Below are 26,052 nucleotides of genomic sequence, written 5' to 3' on the forward strand. Positions count from 1 at the left end.
TGTAGACAAGTTTTATTATACATAAATGACGAAAGTAACTCAGTACTACGGTTTAGCATCCTTAGAACAGCTGACTTTCTCTTTTGTGAAATTATTCTTTATTTTCATTTTAAAACATTTTCTATACCATTTATTGTAGGCACTGGGTTATACAGTTGTGTTTAATTACATCTCTTGATATCTCTCTTAAGTATCTTGGACTTTTTTAAGCTGCTGTTTCTTTAAGGTATATGACTCTTGTTCTCATGGGCATTCTCCACGTCTCACTGTTAACTCTGAAAGATTTCCAGCACAGCAGACAATTTCCAATCTTGTTGCCGTATACTGACGCATAGTGAGCCATAACGTTATTTTGATAATAAAACAATGTTAATTTTTAATTCTTGTAACCTTTATATACTTCACATATTTTATATATCTTCTTCTGAAATTTTTAAACAGGTTTAAAAAGTATTATTGCAACTAATTCCTTACATGGATTGTCTTACAAAAATCAGCACAGAATTAACACCGGTTGGTGTAAGTCTGCAAACATATGAAACAGTTGTTGATTGCAGCATTCAGTTTCCCTTGTTTATGCCCATCTTCTAGTACTACAGTATGGATTTCTCAATTGCTCTCATCCGTTTTTACCAGGATCCATTCAGTAACTTCTAGAAGGCATTCTACCCTGAAAAATTGCATGAGCAGATAGATTCTTGGAGGATACAACTGAAGTTCATGTGTTTTCATTGCCACTCCATATTTTTCAATGTTCTTTAGCGTCCCTCAAAATTTTATTCCAACAAGTTTTTATCTTTTGTAGTAGTATTTTTAGGAAACACAAGTCATTCTGTTTTTTATGTTCCTTTAAAGATTTATTCTCTTCCTAGGGAAATATATAAAAAAAGTTTTAAGTTCACATTTTTATAAAAATACACGTTTTAAAATATTGAATCTTTAATTTCCGTCATGTTAAGTTATACTGAAAATCTGATGTAATGAAAAACGAGAATCTCACATATTTTTTAAACTATAATTTCTAACTATAATTGTGATAATTGATGTGTAAACAATTCAAAGTTGTTGTGGTTTAAGATTTAGGATAAATTAAAGAGCTATGTCGGTGGCTGCCATTTTCACCTCTGCAACAGTGGACAGAAGAATGCTGCTTAAACTTTCGTGGGAAAGATATTTGAGGATTACTCAAGTGAGTTTTTTTTTTTTTCCCCCTGAGGAAGATTAGCCCTGAGCTAACATCTGTGCCAATCTTCCTCTACTTTGTATGTGGGTCACCTCTGCAGCTTGGCTAACGAGCGGTGTAGGTCTGCACCTGGGATCCGAACCCGCGAACCTAGGCTGCTGAAGTGGAATGCATGAACTTAACCACTATGCCATGGGGCTGGCCACTCAATTGAGTTTTTTAATATGGAAAAAATGTATCTTTTGTGGAAGGAATAGTTAACACTGAAAATATTCAGAGTATTTTGGCAAAGATGATTAATAAGGATCTACCTGATTGGGCTTGTGCCTTAACGTCTACCCCAACAATCTGGTCTTCACTAGAGTATGAAAGACATCTGCCTTATAGGTTAGTTTTCAGTTCCTGACAAGAAGCTTAAAAAGGGCTACCAGTAAAACCTACAGAAAGTGGAGAAAGAGATACCCCACGTGGAATAGCCATATAAGGGAGTATCTCTGCATATACTCAGTTATATTCCTGTGAGCCCCTGGGAAGTGGGATTAGTAGAGGGTAGGGTAATTCTTCATTTAGATAACAACCAATTATTGGGTGTTTTCTGGGTCGGGTATCGTGCTCAATGCTTTATATACATTAATTCGTATTATCTACTTCATAACTCTATGAAATTGATGATTTCACCTCCATCATAGATGAGGAAACTGAGCTGCAAAGACGACAAATAAGCTGACACAGTCACATGTCAAGTAAATATAACGACTGGGTCTTGAGCTCCTCTGTCCTATTTTTAATTTAGTCACAAATTCAGATCTCTTTTACTTACATATTTAGTAACACTAACACATATTTAAATAATACACTTAAAAGATTAGACAACAGATTTCGAAGATAAATATGAAGAGGAATTTCTCATATTCTTTTTCATGAGGGTCCCAGGATATCTTTAAAAAATGCAAATTGAAGTTTATATGACTAATCGGGTTTGAAATACATAGAGGTGAAAATGTCACGACTTTTCCTCAGAGACCAAGATTGAACATTCATTAAAAAGACAAAAACAAAGAACCATGATTTTAGCTCTGTCATCTTGGGAACACAGATGCTATCTCCCTTTGCTAAACATTTTTTTCCAAATTTTCTTAGCCAGAAGCCCTCAATACATATTGCTCCTGTATTCATTTCAAGTCTTCCACTTCAGGTGGAATTCCTAGGGTTTCCTGAGTCCCACGGTTTGCAAACTTATCCTGCTTCTCGAAGAGGAGGAAGGAATTTCCATGCTCCCATGTATCTATTGGTCAAATAACGTTATAATAATAATGGAAATGCAAAAGAAGGACCCACCACTCTCATGAACCAGGTGTGTTCATTTTTCTGTGTCCCATCCTAATTAATATTTATATCATTTTAATATTTAATCAGATTTAATTAAATATGCTTTTTCATTCATAAATATTTTCTGTATCACTATATAATTTTGTGCAATAATATATAATAGTATGTGTATAAAGATATATATAGAATATTTATATACTATTGTACATATATAGTATATATTGTACACTCTGTACTAGTAAAATAGGTATAAAAGGGTCCTCATTTTTAATTTGTATTTCTTTACTAACAAGGATGGCTTTTTTTCTTCATACACTTGTTTTCTAGTTTATTTTCTCTTATATAAATAGTTTGTTCATGTCTTTTGCCTATTATCTATTGATGTTTTAATTTTGTCGCTTAAAAAGAAAAATCAATGCTCTGATATTTTCCTTAGCTGCTTTTATTTTAAAGTAGTGGCTTTTAAAAATGCAGTTGAAAGAGATCCAATTTCTAGGAAGTACCTCCCTTTCCCTTTTATTAACATTATAATGAATATTTTTCAAAACCAACCATAAAAAAGAAAACAATTCAAAGAGAAACACTAAGGAATTAAGTTGAGTAAAAAGCTGATAAAGAAAGAAAATTATACAGTCACTCTCACCAAATTCTTAGTGGGTTGGGCTTCACCCAGGGAAGGTGGTTTTCTTCCTTTAACCTTAAAAACAAAGTTAAATTTACAATATTGAATATTAATCTTTTATTGCTCCCTCTATTAATATAATTGCTAATTTTCATATTACTCTCAGCTCAGCTAATCTATTTGAGAATCTACTTTAAATTATTTATTGTTGGTGTGGCAGAATACAAATTTCATTTAGAAATAGAATATCAGGGAAAGGGAAGAAGCAAGAGAGGTGAGTCTTCTGAATACCCTGGATCCATCATTTTGCAGGTATGCCCAGCACTGTTAATAGCTGTGAGATATGAAAAACTAACATAGAAGGGTATACTGGCAAAGACAAACCTAGAATTTTAATCAACGTGAAAATAAAGTTAGCATTAAATTGTTAAATCCTAACCATAAATTCTACTGAGCTTTACCCATCAGAAGCAAAATGAAATAAACAACAGTAAAAGCTTTTAGCATGCTTGACGCATCAGGAAAATGCAATGTAGCTGACCGTCTTTAATATCTTGCCTTATCATTTCAAGAAAAAGGTGGACTGTATGAGGTTAGTTAATTTTGTAACATAATTTTATTTAATTTCAAGATTTAAATGATTTGTGTATTTTCTTTCTCTGCCCTGTGATTAGTTGGTTTTGGAACACAATGATCCATGCAAAGCTCAACATATGAGAGAAGGAATTGCAAATATAGAGCACACCTATATCCGTTACCCATTCTGAGGCCAAGAGGTGATATCACTAGTTTGTCATGTGGTCTTTCCAGTTGAGCCCTGACTTAAGGCTTAAACTCAACTTAGTGTTTCCAATAGTCACTACTAAGCAATTGGATGTGTAAGCAACATGAAACCTATCTGCCATTCCTGCATTAGACAGTGCTTGAAATCCCTATAAATAAGGATTAAGAGCTGGTAGGCTGGGGTATGAAGTCTTTATGAATCTTGAGCTTGGCCTTACCGGATGCATAGAACAGGATAGATCAGATTTATAGAAAAGACAACAGTAGAAGTTACATATAAGGGACCAACATAAGGGGACAAAATTGGAAATAAGCTTGGCAAATCCAGGACGCTGAGAGGAGACTGGCTTATCAAGTAGCTAACATAATGATAGATAAAGTGGTCCAACTTATATCATCTTTATTTTCATCACTGTCAACAGGGCTCAAAGATAATCTCACCGTTTTACCTTCTGTGGGCAACTATTGGTATTGAAAAATAAAAACACACACAATCCTTTTTCTATCATAAAAATGTTAAAAATTTCCCTTAAAAATCATAAGAAAGCTTTGGTTTTGTGTGGCAGCTGGTAAAATTTCTGAAGAGGGGGTAACAATAATAATAATAATATTACATTTATTGAAACCTTTTTAGTACTAAGCATTTTACATGAATTATGCCATTTAACCTTTTCGACACCCTATAGTGTAGCTAATATAGTTTTCTTCATTTTGCCGATGAAAAAACTGTTGCCTAGTCTCAAGATAATATCTTCCAAATTTTGTTTTGTTGTTTATATTTCATAACTGCTAGCAGTGAAATAGGGAAAAATTAGCCCTATACCTTTCAAAGTTGTTGAAGCAAAAAAATAGAAAATTGTTGGACATATATATGCCCAGTTTTAACATATAAAGATATTTGATTACCTGTTTTATTGGCTATGAGTTCTTATAAATATGTGCATATATTAATTAAAATTATTAGTAAGTTTTAGAGATAAAAATTTACCATTTTCCACTCAACTTACCACACTAGCCTCCTTGAAAGTTATGGCAATGAAATACGCCTTCATTTATATTTACTCCCCTTTCATAAACTATTTGTCCTAGCAAAGAGATGAATAGGTACTTTTCAAATTGAGACTTTCGTCCTCTAAAGTTGAGTAAATGTGTTTCAACATTCAAGTTATAATAAGCACTTAAAATTCTGTGATATGTGATATAATAAGCACTTAAAATTCTGTGATCATTAGAGAATGGTAGTACCCTATCACGAGAGTAGTTTATATTTTTGTTCAAAGTAAACAGTCCTCAGCTTACCTTGATAGTGCAATTCAACAATTTTAATGTGCCCTGTGAAACTCTTGATAAGTGGAGATTGAAATCCTCACTGATATTCATTTTAAGAAATTGCTTCAACTTGCGAGCAGCACGATATAAAAACATAGGTTCCTATTACAGAAAAAAATCAGAAGGGCTGTGGTTCAAATAAAATACTAAGTAATGATAAACTTTCTTAAGGAGTCTAAAGCCAGAACCATATTGCTAAATAATGCCCCACCTCCACCCCAGCTTTCCATTCCGGTTAATCACGTGACTGACAGGTAACCAGACTGAAACTATTTAGCTCCCAGGTGATAGCCTGAAGTGCTTAGAACTTGGTTTAATGATTATCTGACTTTTTAAAGTCTCTTTTCTCCGTTACATGTGTGTGATCTTATCACTTAAGGGTGAACATATAATAAGTTTGTTCAATTTTTAAACAAGATAACCAAAGGAGAGAGCTTTTGGAAGCAACAATAATGAAAGGTATGTGTGGTTTTTCTCATTGTTATTATTTTTGCACCTTTTGAGCAATGGATGAATAGCTGGCAATAAGAAAATAAGGGGTCATATTCACCTAAAACAAATTTTTCAGATATTTATAGTAAGAAATTAAAAAAAAAGAATTTATGGATATGCTATTAGATTCCATGAAGTTAACTCAGCTATTGTAAGTTTAAAAAAGACTATCGAATAGCACACTAGTTTCAGTAGAAAGAAATGAAACAAGCTTTCACTGAAAGTTAGTAAATTATAATATTACACCAATTGGATGTGGTAGTGGTTTGAAGATAAGCAAATATTGAAAGAAAAAATTTCAAAATGCCTACAAATAAATTATGCCCGTGACTTATGTTTGTGTGTGCAAGCAATCGCTCTAAAAACAGTTTTCTGCATAAAAATTTCAGAAATAAGAGATATGTGTATCTTTGAATACAGCAGTTCTTCTAGTATTTTCAAAGTGAAAAATGAAATGCTAAAATAGAAAAGAATATTTGTCAAATAAGCACAGGGCTATTTGTAAAATAAAAGTATAAAAGAAGACCATAATATAACTTAATAGATCAGTGGGAATTGTCTGATTAGAACCAAAAGAATATGTTATTAATATAATCAATATAATTATCTAACAGAGATACAAAAAAAAATAAGCTTCTATGAAATCGAGCTTGAACGACATATAGACTCCAAATAATTATCATTACCTTATTATCATCACATGAATGTTTTTTAAAAAAGTTAGATTCATTATTCAGGCAATTGCTATCAATTTCTATCATGCTGTCCTGTAATAAATAATATAAAATAATATGTTAAACTGAGGACTTTTCTAGTATGTAGTAATTATAAAAATAACAATGTTATAATACTTGGTATTCATATGTACATTTTAAGGAAAATAACTTTAGCCTGACTCACCTGACTAGGCATGAAGAATAGTTTTCTATAGTTGAATAATAAACAAGTATATACACAAACCCTCACATATTTAGAGCCCACCCCCCCCAGACTCCATAGTTTAATCCCAGAAATCATTGAGAGACTCTGGCTCATTTGGGGAACTAAAAGTACCTATTTTAGAAGTGATACTATATAGACAAATCCTATAAATTTTGAAATAATGAAGTTGAGATGCATTTAAGAGCGTATTTGGTCCAATTTCCTGCTACTATCAAACAGCAACAAAGGGAATTTACATTAGAAAGAAGGTAAAACCTATTGACAGTGAAAGCAAAGTTGAAATTCATTCTGCTGCATTTTTAACAGTCCAGTTTGTCTGGGATGTTTGAGGTAGAATTTTGCTGAGAAACAATGGGATTAAACGTGTGTAATGTAGGAGTGGAAAGACAAACTGGTACATTCTTATTTTCCATTTCTAAGGAATGCAGCATTTGAAGGTGGGCTTTACCTGAATCAAGAATTGAGTTGACATATTAGGATTCAGATTCTCTTATGCACAGGGTTGGACTAGCTCTGTCCAGCAAACTAGCAATTCCATGCTATCAGAGCTTCTAGAAGGACTTCACGCAATCTTAGCCTATATGTTGTCACCAAAGAAACAGGATAGAAAGTGGAGTAATGGCGGGATTTAGTCATGGGCTTCTAATCTTCATCTGCCTCTCAGAAAAGTGTGCAATACTCTAGTCACCTGTGAAAAGCATAAATGGTCTCTGGGTTTATCTTGACTTTAAATGTATACACTAGCCTTTTTACCTGCAGGAATTAGTGTCTGCACATGTAAACATTCACTTAACCATTCAACACTTACTATGGGCCAATGTGCAAGGTCCTCTGCCGAGCCCTACGGGGAAACAATGATAAGAAAACACAGCCCCAGTTTCTTGTGCTGTTTTATATAAAGGGCAGATGCTGCATCCTTGGACACTTTTACATCACCTCTTATCTTTGGAAAAGTATGCTTTTGTAAACAGAAGATTCGTTAGTGCCAACTACCCCAGTCATACTGCAAATATCTCAAGTGCAAATAGATATATTTTCTGTAACTATCCTCATGTTGCCACATTATACACATTCCCGAAAAGGTAGTATAGAATTAATATTTGCCTATTAAATAATTTGTCTATTGACTTCCATTTAACCCCAAGAAGGACAATAAATCATGCATACATTCTCTTTGATAAAATATGCATTTATTTTTTGCCATGCGATCCTTCAAAAAAAAAGATAGACAAATGTGCAGCCAATCTGTATGGTATTTTCCAATTTACCAAAAATATGATATGAAATATGCCAAAGAATTAGTACCTGTTTCTTGGAGCATTTTAACAAATAGCATGACACATGAATATCTGAAAAGCCATATTGGTTAAATCATTGTTCCAGGTATTTAACAAAACTCATTTTCTGCAGATATAGAAAGGTAATGTTATACCAGTTGATTTGTTTGCCAAGTGTTTATTACAGCATATAAAAAGGTTACTATACACTTAAAAGGTTGACTCTCATAGAAATCACCTTTATTACGCACTAGTTGACTCTAGCTCATTTTATGAATAAATTTAACATAAGTGTACATGAGTGCCAATTACAGTTGCTTTTGAAATTGTTTTCATTCAAGCTCTATGAGAAGGATGGCTCAGACCAAGATTTATAGAAGCATGGAGTTGGAAAGAACCTTATATATCCATCTTTTGACTTAACAAATAGTAGAATTACTTTACTAATAATAGTTTCTTATAGGCATTGTGCTATTTGAAGGTTTTTGAAGATTTATTCATATTTATTATGAATATGGAAAATAACAAGAGAAAAGCCAAGATCATACTGATTGTGAACTGCAATATTTTCCAGTATAAAACATGTTATATCAGTTGTTCCTAAAATACATAATGTCCTTTCAATTTGTAGAATTACATCTTCTTTCATTTCAGCATAGTTTTATTCTTTGATTTTTTTCTATTGCATTTGTAATAGTCTCTTCTTCAAAAACATTAATAGATTTTCTATTTCACTTTTTCTTTTATATATTTATCTTTGATTTTTTAAAATTTCATTTTATTTGGTTTTCTCCACTATATCTTCTATATGCCTGTTCTAATGAGGAACTCATTTGTGAGTTTTATTTTATTCTCCATTTTCCCCACTAAATCCAGAGAGCTCACTTTCATTTCTTCTATTATCTCTTCTCTGATAGTGTATTATTTTTAGCTCTTTTTACTTTGGTTTCTTAGAGACTGTTAAGAAGAAAAATTTTGGCATTTTCTACTGCTTTTCTGCATAATTAATCTGTGGTCTGAATTCTTCATTTTTCTTATGTATGTATTAATTTGATTATTTATGTGTTCATTTATTTTGGTAGTATCCATACATAGTGTTTCCTTTTTGACTTTCTGGTTATTTTTTGAAAGGATGCTAAAATAGGTTAGATTATTGTTCAGCCATTACTCAACCCCTACCCTACCCCATGGGAGGATGTATTAGTTTCCCAGGGCTGCTGTAACAAGAGGTACCAAAAACTTGGTGGCTCAAAACAACAGAAGTTTATTCTCTCACAGCTCTGGAGGCCAGAAGTCCAAAATCAAGGTGTCAGCTTGAGACTCTAGTGAAGAATCTGTTGTTTGGCTCTTCTTCCATCTGGTGGCTGCCAGCATTCCTTGGTGTTCCTTGGCTTGTGGCCACATGTCTCCAGTCTCTGCCTCCACCTCCACATCACTTTCTTCTGTGTGTGTGTGTCAAGTCCTCCCTGTTGTTTCTTATAAGGACAAAGTGATGGCATTTAGGACCCCTCTGGATAACCCAGGATAATCTCACCATGTCCAAATCCTTAACATAACCACATCTGCAAAGAGTCCTTTTCTTTATAAATGTCCAGGGATTAGAACCTAATATCTTTGGGTGGCTTTAATTCAGCATACTATACAGAAGTGTTTCTCTGCCCACTGATGTTGAGTTTGACCAGAAGACTTGGCTTTGGGTAGTAGGTATTAGTAGGTTGGACAAGAGCAGGGGCTTGAAATGTACTTCCACAATCGAGTTTGGCCCCTTGCACTCTTTTCTTTCAAGCCCATGGTAGCAGCTTGTGTTCATCATCTGTTACTACATAATAAATTATCACAAAACTTAGTAGCTTAAAGCAAACATTTATTATTGTATAATTTCTTTGGGTCAGGAATGTGGGAGATTAACTGGGTACTTCTGGCTCTGCATCTTCTATGATGTTGCAGTCAAGATGTTGGCTGTGTCTGTAGTCACCTCAGGCTTGACTAGGACTAGAGGACTGATCCACTTTCAAGATGCCTCATTCACATAGCTATTGGCAAGTGGCCTCAATTTCTCACCGCGGGAGCCTCTTCATAGGTTTAATTGAGTGTCCTTACAAGATGGTGGCTGGCTTCCCCCCCAGCATGCAATTCAAGAGACAGCAAGGAGGAGGCCACAATGCCTTTTATGACCTAGTCTTGGAAGTCACACACTGCCACTTCCATCTTATTCTATTGGTTCAAAGTGAATCACTAATGCAAGTCCACAAGGGGAAGGGAATTAAGCTCCATCTCTTGAAAGGAGGAGTGTCACAGAATTCGTAGACATATGTTAAAACTACCACACAGCTGCTCCTCCAACCAGTGACCCAGAATGAAGCATGTGAAGACGATTGACCCCAGCCAACTTGCGTAAATATGAATCTGTGATAAATGTATATTGTTGTATGCTTCTGTGGCTGTTTGTTATGAAGTAAAAGCTGACCAATATAGAACTGTTGCTTTTTGTATCAACTAATTGTCCAAAAATAAAGTGAGAATGGGCAAAGGTAATGAATTGGGGCAGCCAGCACCTTCAGTTCAAGTATTTTGCCTCAGAACAGATTCTTACGCAATTGCGATACTCTCTGTCATGAAGAATAGTTCCCTTCTGAATGTTTTCGTGTTTTTTCCTTCAGGAGAGAAGGTCAGTAAGTCTCACAGTGCATCTTCATGGTCACATTTGCTCTAAGTGAACTAATGTGTAATTATTGCTGATAAATGATTCTAGTCAGCAGCGACATGACTGATTGCTGTTTCCTTTCTATTCTCCTTCTATTCATTTTGTAGGTCTGGTTCTAAGGATTGGGGTTTTGACATAGAAAAGAAAGATTCAGTCTCATATCCGGCCGGTCTTTGAAAATGAACTTGGTCCCCACAGAAATATTCTTCATTTCTGATCATCACTATCACAGCCCATCCATGGCCCAAAGTCTTTGTATTATATAAAGACTCATTTGGAGGATTTTAAGTGAAATCTGTACTCTGTAGGGAATTTGAAAAAGTATACAGTGTTCTTGGAATCCTATTTCAACTGGCACAAATTTTACCATTGATCAGGTAGCTTAGCAGATTATAGTATGAATTGGTAGCTGATTCCTAGTTTAAATGAAAAGTCATTCATTTATTCTTCAATCAAATACTTGTTGAGCATCTACTATGTGCCATAGAATAGTGGAGATAGAACTGTGACCAAAATCACACATGGTTCCTTCTGTCAAGAAGTTTACTCTCTGGTGCTAAAGACAGACATCAATCCAACAACCACAAACAAACCCCAACTTGATCATTGTTATGAATAAAAGGTATATGCTACACTGAAAACCCATACAAGAAGGACTTTATTAAGGAACCTCAGTGAAGACTTCCCTGAGAAAAGAACTCTTCAACTGAGATCTGAAGCATGAGTGAACTAGAGAAAGAGGAAATAAAGGAGGATTCAAGATGTATGAATGCATGTATGGCTGCATTTAAGTGGGAGGGAACAATGGCAGGTATGCTGCTGGATAAAAGAGAGCAAGGGAAAGCAGGTATATAGTTGAGAAAGCAGGAGAAATCCCTGGTTTTACTTAAAACCGGAGGGGCTGGAAGAGACAAAATTATGCAGGGGCTTAAGAACATGTTAAATAGCTTCATCTTGATCTTAAAAGCAATAATTAATGACTAAATACCTTTTTCAAAGATCATATTAATAGCAATATGGTGAATGATTTGGAAGAGTTCAAGAAAGTATACGCGTGAATCTGTAGGAGGGTATTACATAGTCAGTGCTTGAGACAGCGGTTTATTGGACTTCGTAGTGAAAGAGAACGTAGAGATAGGTGAATAGATTTGAGAAACATTTAGGAAGCAAATTCAACGCGATTTGCAAATTAAATTTAAGGGATATTGACATACCAAGGATGATTCCTGGGTTTTCTGGTGTGTGCAACAGACTATACTGTGTTGCCATTTACTGAGATAGGAAATGGCAGAAGAGGTGGAGTGAATAAATTGTGTGTTTGGTTTTAAACAGATGAAGTGTGAGTTGATGTTCAGAGATCTAAGAACAGATGTCAAAATAGACACATACGTAGAGGAGACAGAGAGTTAGAAAGAAAAACAGGAGAATAAATTGTTTTAAGGAGGTGGTGGTCCATGGTGTAAAATGCCAACTAAAAGTTCAACTAAGTTGAGTCTTGTACAAATGTATCCATATAAAGAAAGCAAAATGAAAATAGAAAGAAAAGCTGATAATGCATAGTAAAAAATTAGTGATGGAACATAAAGGAAGCAGATATTATGATATTTGTTTTGAGATAATATTTTGCTTATAATAAAACATCAAAAGAAAAAGGTATTATGTAGAAGCACATATTCAAATGTATATGCATATGCGCACACATGACCATACGTGGGAGAAGCTCTCTTAATTGTTCTCTATTTAACTAACTTGCTCGGTTGATCAATACTCTCTAATTCTTCTGTAAAATCATATTGACTAGTGCCCACAGCACATGGAACACTCCCAACTAGTAGTCTAGTTTCTGATATACTCAAATTTTTGTTCTCATAATTTGAGTTGCATAGTTACTAAGTCAATTCCCTAACACTAAGTTATACTTATTATTTGATTATATCACTTAATTAAATACTATATAAACCAAAGAAATATTAGTATGAAAACAGACTTGTTTGGAGGACTTCTGGTTTCCAATCTGGCATGTAATGAGCTTAGAAGTCACCACTCCATCGTAACAACAAGTAAAAAGCTGAACAGACTGAAGCATCAGCAACTCTTCTTATACCCATCAGAGAAGGGAGGTCACAGGGCAAACTGCTGCCCCAAATACTGGAGAGACAGACAAGTGGATACAAATAATCACAATTCACAGGAGCAGAAATCTCCATGGAAACCAGTGCTGGAGTAGAAAAACCTGAACTGTAATTGATGAATTGCTGGAGGCTCAGAGTGGACAAGTCTGAGAGTTAAAACCTCAAAGGAGACCCTGTCATTGGGGGAGGAGGGGTGCACACTTTTCTGAGTTCTACCTACAGGAGTTCTATGAGGTCCTTACAGTGAATATCTGAAAAAAAGCCCTTCCTGCTTCTGGCAGCGGGAGGGGAAAGGGAACCATTTTGAACTATGTCGGAGCATTATGTTCTTCTTAACAAGGCCTGCCATGATGAGAAATTAGTTAACCAGAACCTAACCTGCTGGGGTTTTATCAGAACCTAACTTATCTGGGGAGGAGAGAAACATCCAACTCCAGCCCCCTCTAGCGATCCTGTCTCACCTAAGGGAGGAAGGTTCTGAGAAGCATTGGTAAAGTCTACAGTCCAGGGGCACAGACTCATCAAAAGACTGAGACCTAATCATAGGTCTATAAAATGCTTCCCTTCTCCCCACACCTTACCACTACATTACTAAAAGTCTATTTTCCACAGATCCTTTTTCAGTACATTGTGTCCAGATTTCAACCAAAAATTACAAAGCATACTAAAAGGCAAAAAATGCAATTTGTAGAGACAGAGCAAGCATCAAAACTAGAGTCAGATATGGCAGAGGTGTTGGAATTATCAGACCAGGAATTTTTAAAAACTATGATTCATATGCTGAGGCCTTTAATGGGAAAAGTAGACAACATGCAAGAAAATGGATAATGTGAGCAAGAGATGGAAATTTGAATAAAAAAGAAATGCTAGAGATAAAAATCACTATTGTAATAGAATAATGGGCTGTTTATTAGACTAGACATCCTCAAGGAAAAAATTGAGGATATGACAATGGGAATTTCCAAAACTAAGAAGCAAAAAGAAACAATACTGGGGGGAAAAAAACCCAGAATAGAACATCTAAGAAGTGTGGAAAACTACAAAATGTGTAACATATGCATAGTGGGAATATCAGAAGGAGAAGAAAGGGAGAAAGGAATAGAAGCACTATGTGAAGGAATATTGACTGAGAGTTTTCCCCAAATTAATGCCAGACACCAAACCACAGAACCAGGAAGGACACAGAACTCCAAGCAGGATAAATGCCCCAAATCCTCTACCTAGACATATCATATGCAAACTTTAGAAAATCAAAGATAAAGAAAAAATATTGAAAGAAGCCATGGTGAGAGGGGGAACCTTAATTACAAAGGAGAAAAGAAAAGAATTACATCCAACTTTTCCTCAGGAATCATGCAAGCAAGAAGAGAGTGAAGTGAAATGTTTAAAGTGTTGAGAGAAAAAAACTATCAACCTAGAATTTTATACCCTGAGAAATTATCCTTCAAAAGGGAAGAAGAAATAAAGACTTTCTCAGACAGATAAAAGTTGAGGTAATTTGTTGCCAGTAGACCTGCCTTGAAAGGAATTTTAAAAAAAATTCTTGGGCTGGCCCCGTGGTGTAGTGGTTAAGTTCAGCATGCTCTGCTTTGGCGGCCTGGGTTCACAGGTGCGGATCCCAGGTGCAGACCTACACCACTCATCAGCCATGCTGAGGAAGCAACCCACATATAAAATAGAGGAAGATTGGCACATATGTTAGCTCAGGGCCAATTTTCCTCACTAAAAAAAAAAAACCCAAGTTATTTAGAGAGAAGCAAAATAATATAGGTCAGAAACTCAGATCTACATAAAGCAAGAGCATCAGAGAATGAATAAATGAAGACAAAATTAAATAGCTTGTTCAAAATAATAACAGTAACAATATAGTCCATTATAAATATAAATATATATATATATATATATATATAATGTGTACTTATATATAAGTGAAATGAATGAAAGCAATGATGCAAGGGACATGAGAGAAGAAGGAAGGAATGAGGACTATGTTGTTATTTTAAGGTACTTGTACTACCTGTGAAGTGGTTATTGTTATCTGAATGTGGGCTTGGATTAGTTGTAAATATATATAGCAAACCCTAGGGCAAGAGCAACCACTAATAAAAGTAATAAAAGTATAATTGCTATGCTAAGAAAGGAGAGAAAATGGAATCATATAAAATGTCAAAACCACAAAAGGCAACAAAAGTGTGGAAGACAAAAACAGAAACAAAGAACAAGAACAACAGAAAACAGTAAAAAAAAAAAAAAGGTAGATATTAATCCAGCTATATCAATAACCACTTTAGATGTCAATAGTCTAAATACACCAATAAAAGACAGAGATTGGTCCTTGCCCTCTCAAGCAGCAGTCAGTCTGTGGACTGGAGGAGGTGGAAACAGTTTTAATTGGATAATTGGCTGTGGTAGCATGCAGAAAGTTTATGGAAAGAGTGGAGAAAAGAGGGAAAGAGAGAGTGGTATCTCAGTAATAATGATAAATTTTGACTTTTTAAACTTAACAAATATTTACTAAATAAGTTAAAAGATCCAGGTGTGCTTCTAGGCACTGGACATCCAAGGATGAAAAAGTACTCTTATGGAGCATTCAATTACAGTTTTGAGTGTGTATTTTTGTACAAGACACAAAACTTACCTACATATCTCTCCTGTTCTCACAAGAATCCTTTGAGTTCAGTATAATTATTATTCCTTTATTACACTAAGATGTGATATACAATTTCTTTCAAGGAAGAAACTGAGACATAACAAGATAGGGTAATTTGCCCAAAGTCACACAGTTAGTAGATGGCAGAATCAAGAATTATGCCCATGCCATCTGACTCTAGAGCCCTCTTTCATAACTGCAATGTTGTAACTACCTTCATTTGGAATAGTTATATGACATACTTGTTATATAATGGGAATTTTTCAGTACAGAGGGGTAGATCAATGTTTCAAGAATAATGAACAACTAATTAAGTCAAGATCTACTCTAAGAGGAGGCCATGGGGAACAAAATCTCAGGAGTATTTTTAAAGTTGTTAGTTTTAGAATATAGGGAAATATATCTCTTTCTCCAAGATAGAAAGGAATGAGAAGATTAGTGTATTTCTTAGAATTTTTGCTTTAATACTGCCATGTTTTGTATGGTACATAAAGGTTGTGAATAGAGGCTCTTTGCTGTTTACCTTTTTATTGAAATAAAATATTCTTCTTTGTTCTCTTTGATAATACTTTTGAATTATATTTTATTTCTAGGGTGACCACACATCCCAGTTTTCTGGACCATTCTGGATTATGCCAGAATGGCAACCTGTTTGGTTAGCTCCCCCTTACATTCTTAAAGGGCAATAAATTATTTGGTCACCCTATTTGTACTATGCCACTTTGATTTTGGTTTGCATGGTATAGTTTTCCCATCTTTTTATTTTTTTAATTATTTTGAACATAAAAATATTTTTTAATGTCAAATATATTGCTAGCTTGTCATTATTCAAACAATGCTGAGATGTATGGTGAAAACTTTTCAATTTCTCTCCACTGCCCCCACTAGAATCATGCACCTGAGGTGATTAAATAGTAGCAGTTTGATGAAAATATCCTTCTTGCTCAAAAAAAACCTATGCATATGTGCCATGTGTATACAAGCATACAAAATTCACACGTATATCTGCATATATAGGGCTTATGAAGGTATTTTTCATTTACCATTTTTAAAAAAAATAGGATCATAGTATACACGTTACTCTTTAACTTGTTTTGTATTATTTTCACTTCATATTATGACCATGATTCTAGGTCAAACTCATCTAGAACAATTTTTTTCATAACTGCATAATATTCCACATTAAGTATATTCTATAGTTTATTCAACCCTTATCTTATTGATGAAAAATCAAGGCAATATTTGCTCCTACAAAAAATATATATGTATATTTGTATGTGTATATTATGTCCTTTTATAAAGCTTGCACTTCTGTAGAATTGGTTTCCATAATTGAGATTTGCTGAAGAAAATGGCATATTCATTTTAAAAACCATTCATGCTTCCAGCAGCAAATAAAGCAGCCCATTTTGTCACATCCTTGCCAGCACCAGATGTCATCAGCCTTTATTGTTATCAGTTCTGATATGTGAAAATTTTAACTTAGACTTGCATTTCCATGACTACTAGAGGATGAGCATCATTTTGCTTTAATTGACAATTTGCATTTCCTTTTCATGAATAGCTTGTTCTCATCCACTTTCTTAGATTGTTTGTCTTCTAATGATCAGTTTGTACATTTTATATTAGGAAATTTTTTAAAACTTTCTATGTTTTATTTAAGGTGTATCTCCCATATAATGTATTTTTTATACAGTCTTAATTTTAGAGCTTAAAATAATTCATATTTATTGTCAGATATTCGTTACTATTTCTTCATTCTCCTTTACATTTGTTTTGTAGTTTTGCTATATAAAAGACAATTCTTTTAGAACCATTCTCTCCCAATTTAAATAGTAAACGTATTTATTGGTTATTCAAATAAGAAGAGGCATTTATCATCTCTTTTACTTTCTCTGAATCCTGTAACCACATGCTTTGTAGATTACTAGTTTTTAGGTGAAACATGTTATTGTTGTGTTTCTGTATTTACAATAACTATCTAGACATCACTAAATAGTTCAGTGTTTAACAATGGTCATTTTATATGACCATTTGTCTATTATTAATATTTATTAATATCTTGCTTGGCTGGACTAATCTTAGAGTCAGGTTTTTGTTGTTATTGTTTTAGATAAGGAAGTTGTATACTTACTGACCTCTGTGTATCTTTATTTTCCTTGGTGCACTGAATAAAATTTGCCTTGGTCTAGGATTGTGGATTCATCATGCTCCTGTTATGACAAATCTCAGTATTTGAGACAAATACTGACAAATATGATAAATCTCATAACAAAATTGGAGGGTAGCCTAATTTTATTTTCCTCTATTGGAAACCCTTCCTCCATATTTCTCCAAGAAGGATGCTTACTTGAAAAATTTCTCCTTGATATATTTTAGTATTTGTCTCGTTAGTATTGTTTACTCATAATCAACAGGCTTTATATATATATTTTTTAAGTACAGAAATAGATCCTTCTTCAATTCTGGAATTTTTGCTTCTATTTCATTTGTTATTTTTTTCTTCAAAATCACTTGTTATTCATAGATTAACTCTCTGGACTCTATGGTATCAATTGTCTTCTCTTATTTATCCATATGCACATGTACACAGACTAATAGGTATGTATATGCATATATATATATATATATATATATATATATATGAGTGTACGTGTGTGTGTGTGTGTGTGTGTGTGAGAGAGAGACAGAGAGAGAGAAAGAGATGGAGAGAGAGAGAGATGGGTAGGAAGATAATATCTATAGTTATATAAAGTCTTTGCCTTTTCTTTTTGGGAGACTTTAACACATGTGTCCATGCCATGATTACAACATAAAGTCACTCTTCTTTTTTATACACACATTATTATAATATAAGCCTTTAACTTCCTACCTGATGGAGCTGAACTCCTCTCAAAGTGACATGTTATTTCTGAAATTCCCCATGGTATTATCTAATGTGTGCTCTGTAATAAACTCAAGTTCTTCCATTTGGTCTCCTGAACTTGCTATCAACATCTGCCTCTAGAGATGATGACCTTCATGAAATCACCACTTTCCTGGCTAAAGCTCTTTCTCTAGTGACGACCACTAATGTCCGTCTTCAGTTGTGGAGACGAATCATAGTCCTTATGTCCAAAGCATTTTCCTAGCTGTTGGAACTCCAAACACTCCTATTGTAATGGACACGGTGATTTTCTTTCCATATCTTATCTAGTTCTCCCCTCTTCATTATTTAGCAGTCATGTGGCTTTTTTTATGGAACTTAATCCCACTCCCACGTCTGGGTTGGGCTTTGAGTGGTCTAAGACTTCGATACTAAGTCAATAAGAGTTATCCCATCTCCCCTGCCAGAGCAATTGGTTCAAATAACCAAGGTCTAAAGCAATCAGGGCATTGGTGTTCCAATTGGCAAAAGGATTGTTTCATAGATAATTCAATCAGAGTAGAGCTGGAACCATGGTTAATTAGTTATAGGAAAAAGAATGATCATTCTCCTGGATTTGAAAGAAGCAAGAAACTCTGGTTACCACTGGCAGGACAGCATGAAGCTGAAGACATCAAGAAATGCAGAGTGAAAAGAATTGTGAAGAAAAAGCCCAAGTTCTGACCAAGCCACAGCTGAAGGCACTCAACAGCTGGACTTTTGAGTTACATAAGCCAATAAATAGTCTTGAATGTTTAAGTTCATTTATGTTCAGTTTTCTACTACTTGTAAGTGAAAGCATACTAACGAATCTACCTTCTCCAGCCTGGAGGATTTCATAAATGATACCCTGGATTCGGGCTGCTCTCAAATCAGCCCCCCTTCTCACACAGCCACTTCTACCAGTATAAATCTGTGCCTGCTCCCGCACTGCCTGCCCGTGGTCAGGGAAGTTCACCTTTAGCATTAGAACAGCTCCAGTCCTCTCTTAACCGAGACTTTTAGAGCAACTCATTTCTAGCCCTAGAGAAGAGGACGTTCCTCCTCCTCCCGTAAAAACAAAAAAAAACACCGTGTCACACTTTCTATCCCAGGAATGTCCTCTCCCTAGAATGACTGATGGTGCAAACAATACCCAACACAACAACAGTCACCAACACCATTACACCCCATAGTCCCAGACAAAGCAGATTCACAAATAGACTAGGTGAGAAAATGAATGCTAAGCAGAGCTAGCACACAAACCCAGGTTTGCCCAGTTACAAAGCCTATGCTTTTTCTGCTACATCAAGTTTACCGTCTAAGTAATGTGAACTTGCTTAAGAATTTCCAATCCACAAAGTTTAATGGAAGTGTCGAGAATACAAGTTCTAGCCAAAAAAAACGAGAAAATATATTCTTTTTCTAAATCCTGAATCCTGTCCACATGACATAGCTTACAATCTTTTTTATTTGATTATTTATTCATTTATATGTCTACTTAAAAAATTTATTGGATGCACATGCATATTCATATTTTATGCATAAAATACAGAATGATAACTGACTTAATAGTAATCATGATAAAATGCTATAAAAGAAATTCCTCTTGCCTGGTCTTATGAATGAATTAACCTGAGCTTGGTCTTAAGGGGTAGTTAAATTTGAGAAAGACAGGGGAAGTTGAAAATTCCAGAATGAGAGAACACATAGCAAAAGCACTGGGGTACAAAAATGGGGGGCTCATTTGGGAAATAGTAAGTAGTCTAGTTCGGTTGTGGTAGGGAGTGTAAGGGGCAATGTAAAATGGTAATTAGGCTAGAAATGCAGACAGAGAGCAGATTATGCTTCCCGAATGCCAGATAAGGTATTAGTCCTGCATTCAACAGACAATGAGTGGTAACCTGTGGAAAGTTGTTGGGCAGAGATGTGGCATGATTTCAGTTCTGCCCTATGATGATTGGTGCATGTTGGAGAGGTATTCATACTGTACTGCTGACCGAGCTGCTTCTTATCTGTTTTGCCTAGAGGAGCAAATTAGGCGGTAGGTAGATGTAAATTATGGGAGAAATGCAGTGTGAGGAGGTAGATATAGATTATGTGAGAAATACAGGAGAACCAGAAGGAAGGCTGTTTGTTAGAATTCTGTCCCACTGGAAATGTACAACCGGGGTAAGTCCGGCTGAATCAAGGAACTGACTCCAATTTGGAGATAGCTTATTAGGTAAACAGGCATTCTTTAGTTTGGAATAGTCACTGTGAAACAAATGATAAATTAATCAACTCCAAACTTATAGTCACGTTCTACATTTTCTACAAAATAAGTACATACAAATATTTGTGCCCTCAACTATATTTGCCCTGTCTAATATTTTTAGATTTCTCTATTTCTGAGAATTCATCCTCAATGGACAGGTTTTGAGAAGGTAACAGATATCAAGTATATGCAAAGACTAAGACAGCACATCCTTATCAAACCCTGTATTTCTCACCTTCCCTTTATCTACTGACCAACTTTGTTAGGTTAACAAGGGCGGGGGTGGTGGGGAGAAGAGTAGCTGAAATTTTTCGACTTTAGTATTTATTCCTTGTTATGACAATGAACATATATTAATTACACTCTGACATTCAAGAAACAGAAGATATTTAATACAGTGATTTAGTAGCCAAAATGGGTATCCTACTAAATTTTATGCTAAAATTCTAAGGTGAATATATATAGTAGTATTAATTAACAACTGTAAATGAATTAATCAAAGCTTTGAGCCTACCAAAGTGTGATTTTGTTGATTCTCCAGTCCCTCCTATGACCAAGAGTAGCCCATGCAAAGCAGTTCTAATGAAATTTATTGTCACTCTCCTTCTCATCTAACTTACACTCATAAAACAGCATATTTTATATTGTATGTCTCCATAGTACAAAAACAATAGCAGAAATAATTAAATGCTTTAACAATTGATATTGATGGTCATTCACTGTAGAAAACATGCCAAGAATAAAAGCAAAGAACACCAGTCTAAAAATAACATTGAAAATGACTATATAATCAAATATGGTGTTTCGAAAGAATATTACACAAGTGTCCCCAAAATGTTTTTTATGCAGAAAAGTTATAAAATAAAACTTATGATCTCAAGTTTCTGCTTGGGAAAATACCTCTACAGAATTTCTTTGATGAGGCTGTATTTAAGGAAAAGCAAACAATCAACAAAATTCATTAGAATTACTTATAATGTTAAGAATACAGAGCAAAGGAGGACACTGCAAAAGGGTAATGAATCAATCTTAGTTTTTTTTTTTTTTTTTTTTAATTTTTTTTTTTTGTGTGTGTGAGGAGATCAGCCCTGAGCTAACATCCGCCAATCCTCCTCCTTTTTTTTTTTTTTGCTGAGGAAGACGGCCCTGGGCTAACATCGGTGCCCATCTTCCTCCACTTTATATGGGACGCCGCCACAGCATGGCTTACCAAGCAGTGCGTCGGTGCGCGCCCGGGATCCGAACCAGCGAACCCCGGGCCGCCGCAGCGGAGCGCGCGCACTTAACCGCTTGCGCCACCGGGCCGGCCCCTCAATCTTAGTTTTTAAACCCATTCTTTATCTTGTAGAAAGTTGGATATGCATTGGATGCCTTTTATGGAGGTGAATATATATTTTCTGTTTATAGGATGCCTTTCCAGTGTTACCAACACACCCTAGACACATAACTTGGTGTTTTATTAATTTGCATTAATCAAGGTGTGGTTATGGAAGCTTGGGGATAAGAAACGGTGTTCCAGGAATTGTATGATTCAACGATTGGCAGATTTCCCTAAATAGCAATGTTCGTGTCAAATATGGGCACTGAATAACTTTTGAAACCTGGCATCATATCCACTTCCAGTTGGCATAGTGCCACAGATCAAAAGTCATGTTTATCCTACTCGAGTGTGTAGGAATGTTATTATGGGGTATATATAAAAGTTTCATGCTGAGCATCCATATTCTCTGTTTCGTCTAAATAGACTGTAATCCTACATCAGTACAACGGAAAGAACACTGAAACAGAGGTGTGGATAACCGCCTCCAAATAGTTCCACTATTGGCATTAAATAACTTTTCAGCAGTAATAGACCTCAAAGATTATGCAAGCCAAAATTCTAATTTTATGAATTAGAAAAGTGAGGCCCTACAGCAGTTAACTGACTTGTCCAAAGTCTCCAAGTCAAAGTGGCAAAGCTAGGACTCTGACCCAAACATTTTCATTTCCAGTAATCTAACTATAGCACTGTACTGACATGATGTAGCCTCTCCCTAAATTTCCTCCTTTGTGAAATGAATGGCTGAACTGCAGCAGTGGTTAACACACATCATCTTCCATGTAATCCTGGGGTTTCCACAGAATTTCCACAGGATGACTCAGGGGCCCCTTAGAAACGGGTGTAAGAGAATGCAGAATAGTGAAGGCTCGGGGCTTCACTGGAGTTCTGTGTAGAATTTATTTGAAAAAAATTTCATGGATAACCATGTTATTGATGATCCATTTCTAAGTTCTATAAATGCAAAATCATCACGTATACATTTGAATTTTAATAGAATTTCACTCTCATAAATCAAGCAATTTATAGCCGTTTAAAAATGTTATAGGTTTTTATTTCCTTCTGTTCTTAAGGAGGTGAAATAGGAAACTCAGAAGGCATTGTTGCAGACATATTATTTCTTACATGCATAATATTATGAGCCAAGACTTGTTGAATGCATACTAAATTCCAGGCATTGTGTAATCAGATTTACATATATTAATTCATTTAATCCTTATAATAACCCCATGAAATGTGAGTACTAATTTTATTCCCATTTTAGAAATAAGGAAACTAAAGTATAAAAAGATTAAGTAATTTATCCAATGTCACATAGCTAGCAAGTGGCAGATCCAGGCTGAATATTTACATAGGGTCCACTGGGTCATGACATAAATAGGTTCATTATAAATTACTCACTGTAAGATTAACTATCTGTGGTCTTCATGACACACAGAAACCTTTTATCTAAATAAACTACATTTCTTTTTTTTTTTTTAATTAAAGCAATGAGTTTATTTATTTATTTATTTATTTTGTGAGGAAGATCAGCCCTGAGCTAACATCCATGCTAATCCTCCTCTTTTTGCTGAGGAAGACCGGCTCTGAGCTAACATCTATTGCCAATCCTCATCCTTTTTCCTCCCCAAAGCCCCAGAAGACAGTTGCATGTCATAGTTGCACATCCTTCTAGTTGCTGTGTGTGGGACGCGGCCTCAGCATGGGTGGACAAGTGGTGCGTCGGTGCGCACCCGGGATCCGAACCCGGGCCGCCAGTAGCGGAGCACGTGCACTTAACCGCTAAGCCATGGGGCCAGCCCCAAATAAATAAACTACATTTCTAACCTCACAGTCTTCAACACCAAGGATGATCAGTGAATTAATAACCTCCATGAATAATCACCACCAATAGAGAACAACTGAAGCACACATGATCATTATGGGATCCACAACATCTTGATTGGTTATCTGGCTGAGATTTACCTTTAAATGCACGTGCTAAAGAGCCCAGATTCTATAAAACTTACAATACTGCCAGATCTAATACTGACATAGGTCTGGGTTCTAAACAAATGTAAAAATTACCAATGTCGTAATTCTCATGAAATAGCTGTTAAAGCGTGGGAGTATTAGAAACACCATTTTCTTCAAAGATGAAGTGCACTGACTTTACAGAAGCCTGGCCAGATATGAGGAAACCAAGTCTCTACAATAATAGGCACCTATAAAGAGGAAATTCTGAAAGGGCCTTCCTCCTTCACTAGGACAGGCTTTGTAATCATGTTGTGACTCTAGCATTCATCTCACTGCCCCTACTTAGAAAAGCCTCGTCTTTTTCTCTCCAGCTCCTGGGAGCCATTTCAGGCCTGCTACTCTTTTTGGGGACCTTGCTTTAAGAACATCATCCACTCACTTAGTATTTACTGCTTTTTATCTACTTCTTCCTAGTGCAAGAACTACATTTTATCCATCTTCAAGTTTTCCATTGTATTTTCATATGATCAAAAAATTACTGATTGAATGACATTACTAGTCACACACACCCAAACTTTCAGAGGACCTCAGCTGCCGTATGTAAACTCTGAACGCTGAAATAACCCATCTTTCTAAATGCAAACAGACTAGGTTTCCTTCCAAATGCCATGTAGAGAGAACAGGACTATCTGATCCATCCACAGCTTTTGGCTTATGCTTTTTCTTTCTGTTTTTGATTTCTGTTGCAGCTACAAGATATCAACACAGAAAACCAGCACAACATAGTTGGATGTTCTTGCTGGTCCAAGCATCTGTACAGGCCCCAACAGTACACAGGCCTGAGGTCCCAAATTCATAATTATTTAATTCATACTTATATGCCCAGCATTGTTTTCAAAGAGATCTGCAGTGGCAGGGTACTCAGATCTGAAAGTGATGCCAATCCTTACACTCCTTTCCAGAGTAAACTTTCCCCGACAAATACCTTGAATCTGGTGTTGAGTCCAGGTGACGAGTCAAGGTTCTGTTCTTCCCTGATGAATTCCCCCTGTCAGTGGATATCAGTCAGGAACAATTCAGTCTTTCATAAAGAATCTAATATCATGGGACCTCAAAAAATAAGAGGTTGGGTTCTTAATCTCATTCTGCCCAGGAAACTATCTATGGAAATGTGATTATTTCCTCCCTAGCAACTACTTGTGCATACCAAGGGATGTTGGATTTGGAGAATTTATGTAGCCATACTATAAGTACTACCAGTCTTCTTTTATTTTTTAATTAATTATTTGATTTTACTTTTTAAAAAACAGGCGTTATTTTTTAAGACAGTTGTAGGTTTACAGAAAAGCTAGAAAAAAGAACAGAGAGTTCAGATATATTCCCTCCCCTCCACCCACAGTTTCCCCTATCATTAATGTCTTGCATGAGTGTGGCACCTTTGTTACAATTCATGAATCAATATTGTCACATTATTATTAAGTTCATAGTTTATCTTAGGATTCACTCTGTGGTGTAAAGTTCTATGGGTTTTGACAAATGTATGTCATGTATCCACCAAATACCATGTCATATAGAATAGTTTCACTGCCCTAAAATTACCCTGTGCACCACCTATTCATTCCTCTCTCTCTCCCTCCCCAATCTCTGGCAGCCGCTGATCTTTTTCTCTCTCCATAGTTTTGCCACTTCTAAAATGTCATATAGTCAAAATCGTACAGTACGTATCTGTTTAAGACTGGATTCTTTCCCATAATGTGCATTTAAGCTACCTCCATGTCTTTTGCGGCTTGATAGCTCATTTCCTTTTATCATGGATTATATTCCACTGAATGGATGTACCACATTTTGTTTATCCATTCACCTGTTGAAGGATGTCTTGGTTACTTCCATTTTTAGGCAATTATGAAAAAATAAAGCCTCCATGAACATTAGCGTGGCAGTTTTAGTGTGGACATTAGTTGTCAACTCATTTGGGTAACTACGTAGGAGCGTGATCGTATGGTACGACTACGTTTAACTTTGTAAGAAACTGCCACACTGTCTTCCAAAGTGACTGTTCCATTTTGCATTCCCCCTGGCAATGAAGGAGAGTTCCTGTTGCTCCAAACCCTTGCCAGCATTTGGGTTGTGAGTGTTTTAGATGTTAGACATTCATTAGGTGCGCGGTGCCATCTCATTGTTTAGTTTTACATTT

General features: G+C 35.5%; 1 protein-coding gene across 4 annotated transcripts in view; it reads right to left on the reverse strand.

Annotated features, from left to right (window-relative positions):
- Positions 1-444: 444 nt before the first annotated feature.
- The window catches only part of IL7 (interleukin 7), a 46,883-nt gene continuing 21,275 nt past the window's right edge, over positions 445-26,052 (reverse strand). Inside the window, exons 4-7 of one of the 4 annotated variants that reach the window (XM_058528921.1) lie at positions 6,425-6,505; positions 5,217-5,348; positions 3,156-3,209; positions 445-868 (exon numbers count right to left, since the gene is read on the reverse strand). In XM_058528921.1, the coding sequence (XP_058384904.1) occupies positions 749-868; positions 3,156-3,209; positions 5,217-5,348; positions 6,425-6,505 (387 nt within the window). In that variant the 3' untranslated portion in view covers positions 445-748. The remainder of the gene's footprint in view (positions 869-3,155; positions 3,210-5,216; positions 5,349-6,424; positions 6,506-26,052) is intronic. The other 3 variants (XM_058528924.1, XM_058528922.1, XM_058528925.1) reach the window with 3 other exon arrangements.

Source organism: Diceros bicornis, chromosome 33 (genome assembly GCF_020826845.1).
Source record: "Diceros bicornis minor isolate mBicDic1 chromosome 33, mDicBic1.mat.cur, whole genome shotgun sequence".
NCBI classification, from domain to species: domain Eukaryota; kingdom Metazoa; phylum Chordata; class Mammalia; order Perissodactyla; family Rhinocerotidae; genus Diceros; species Diceros bicornis.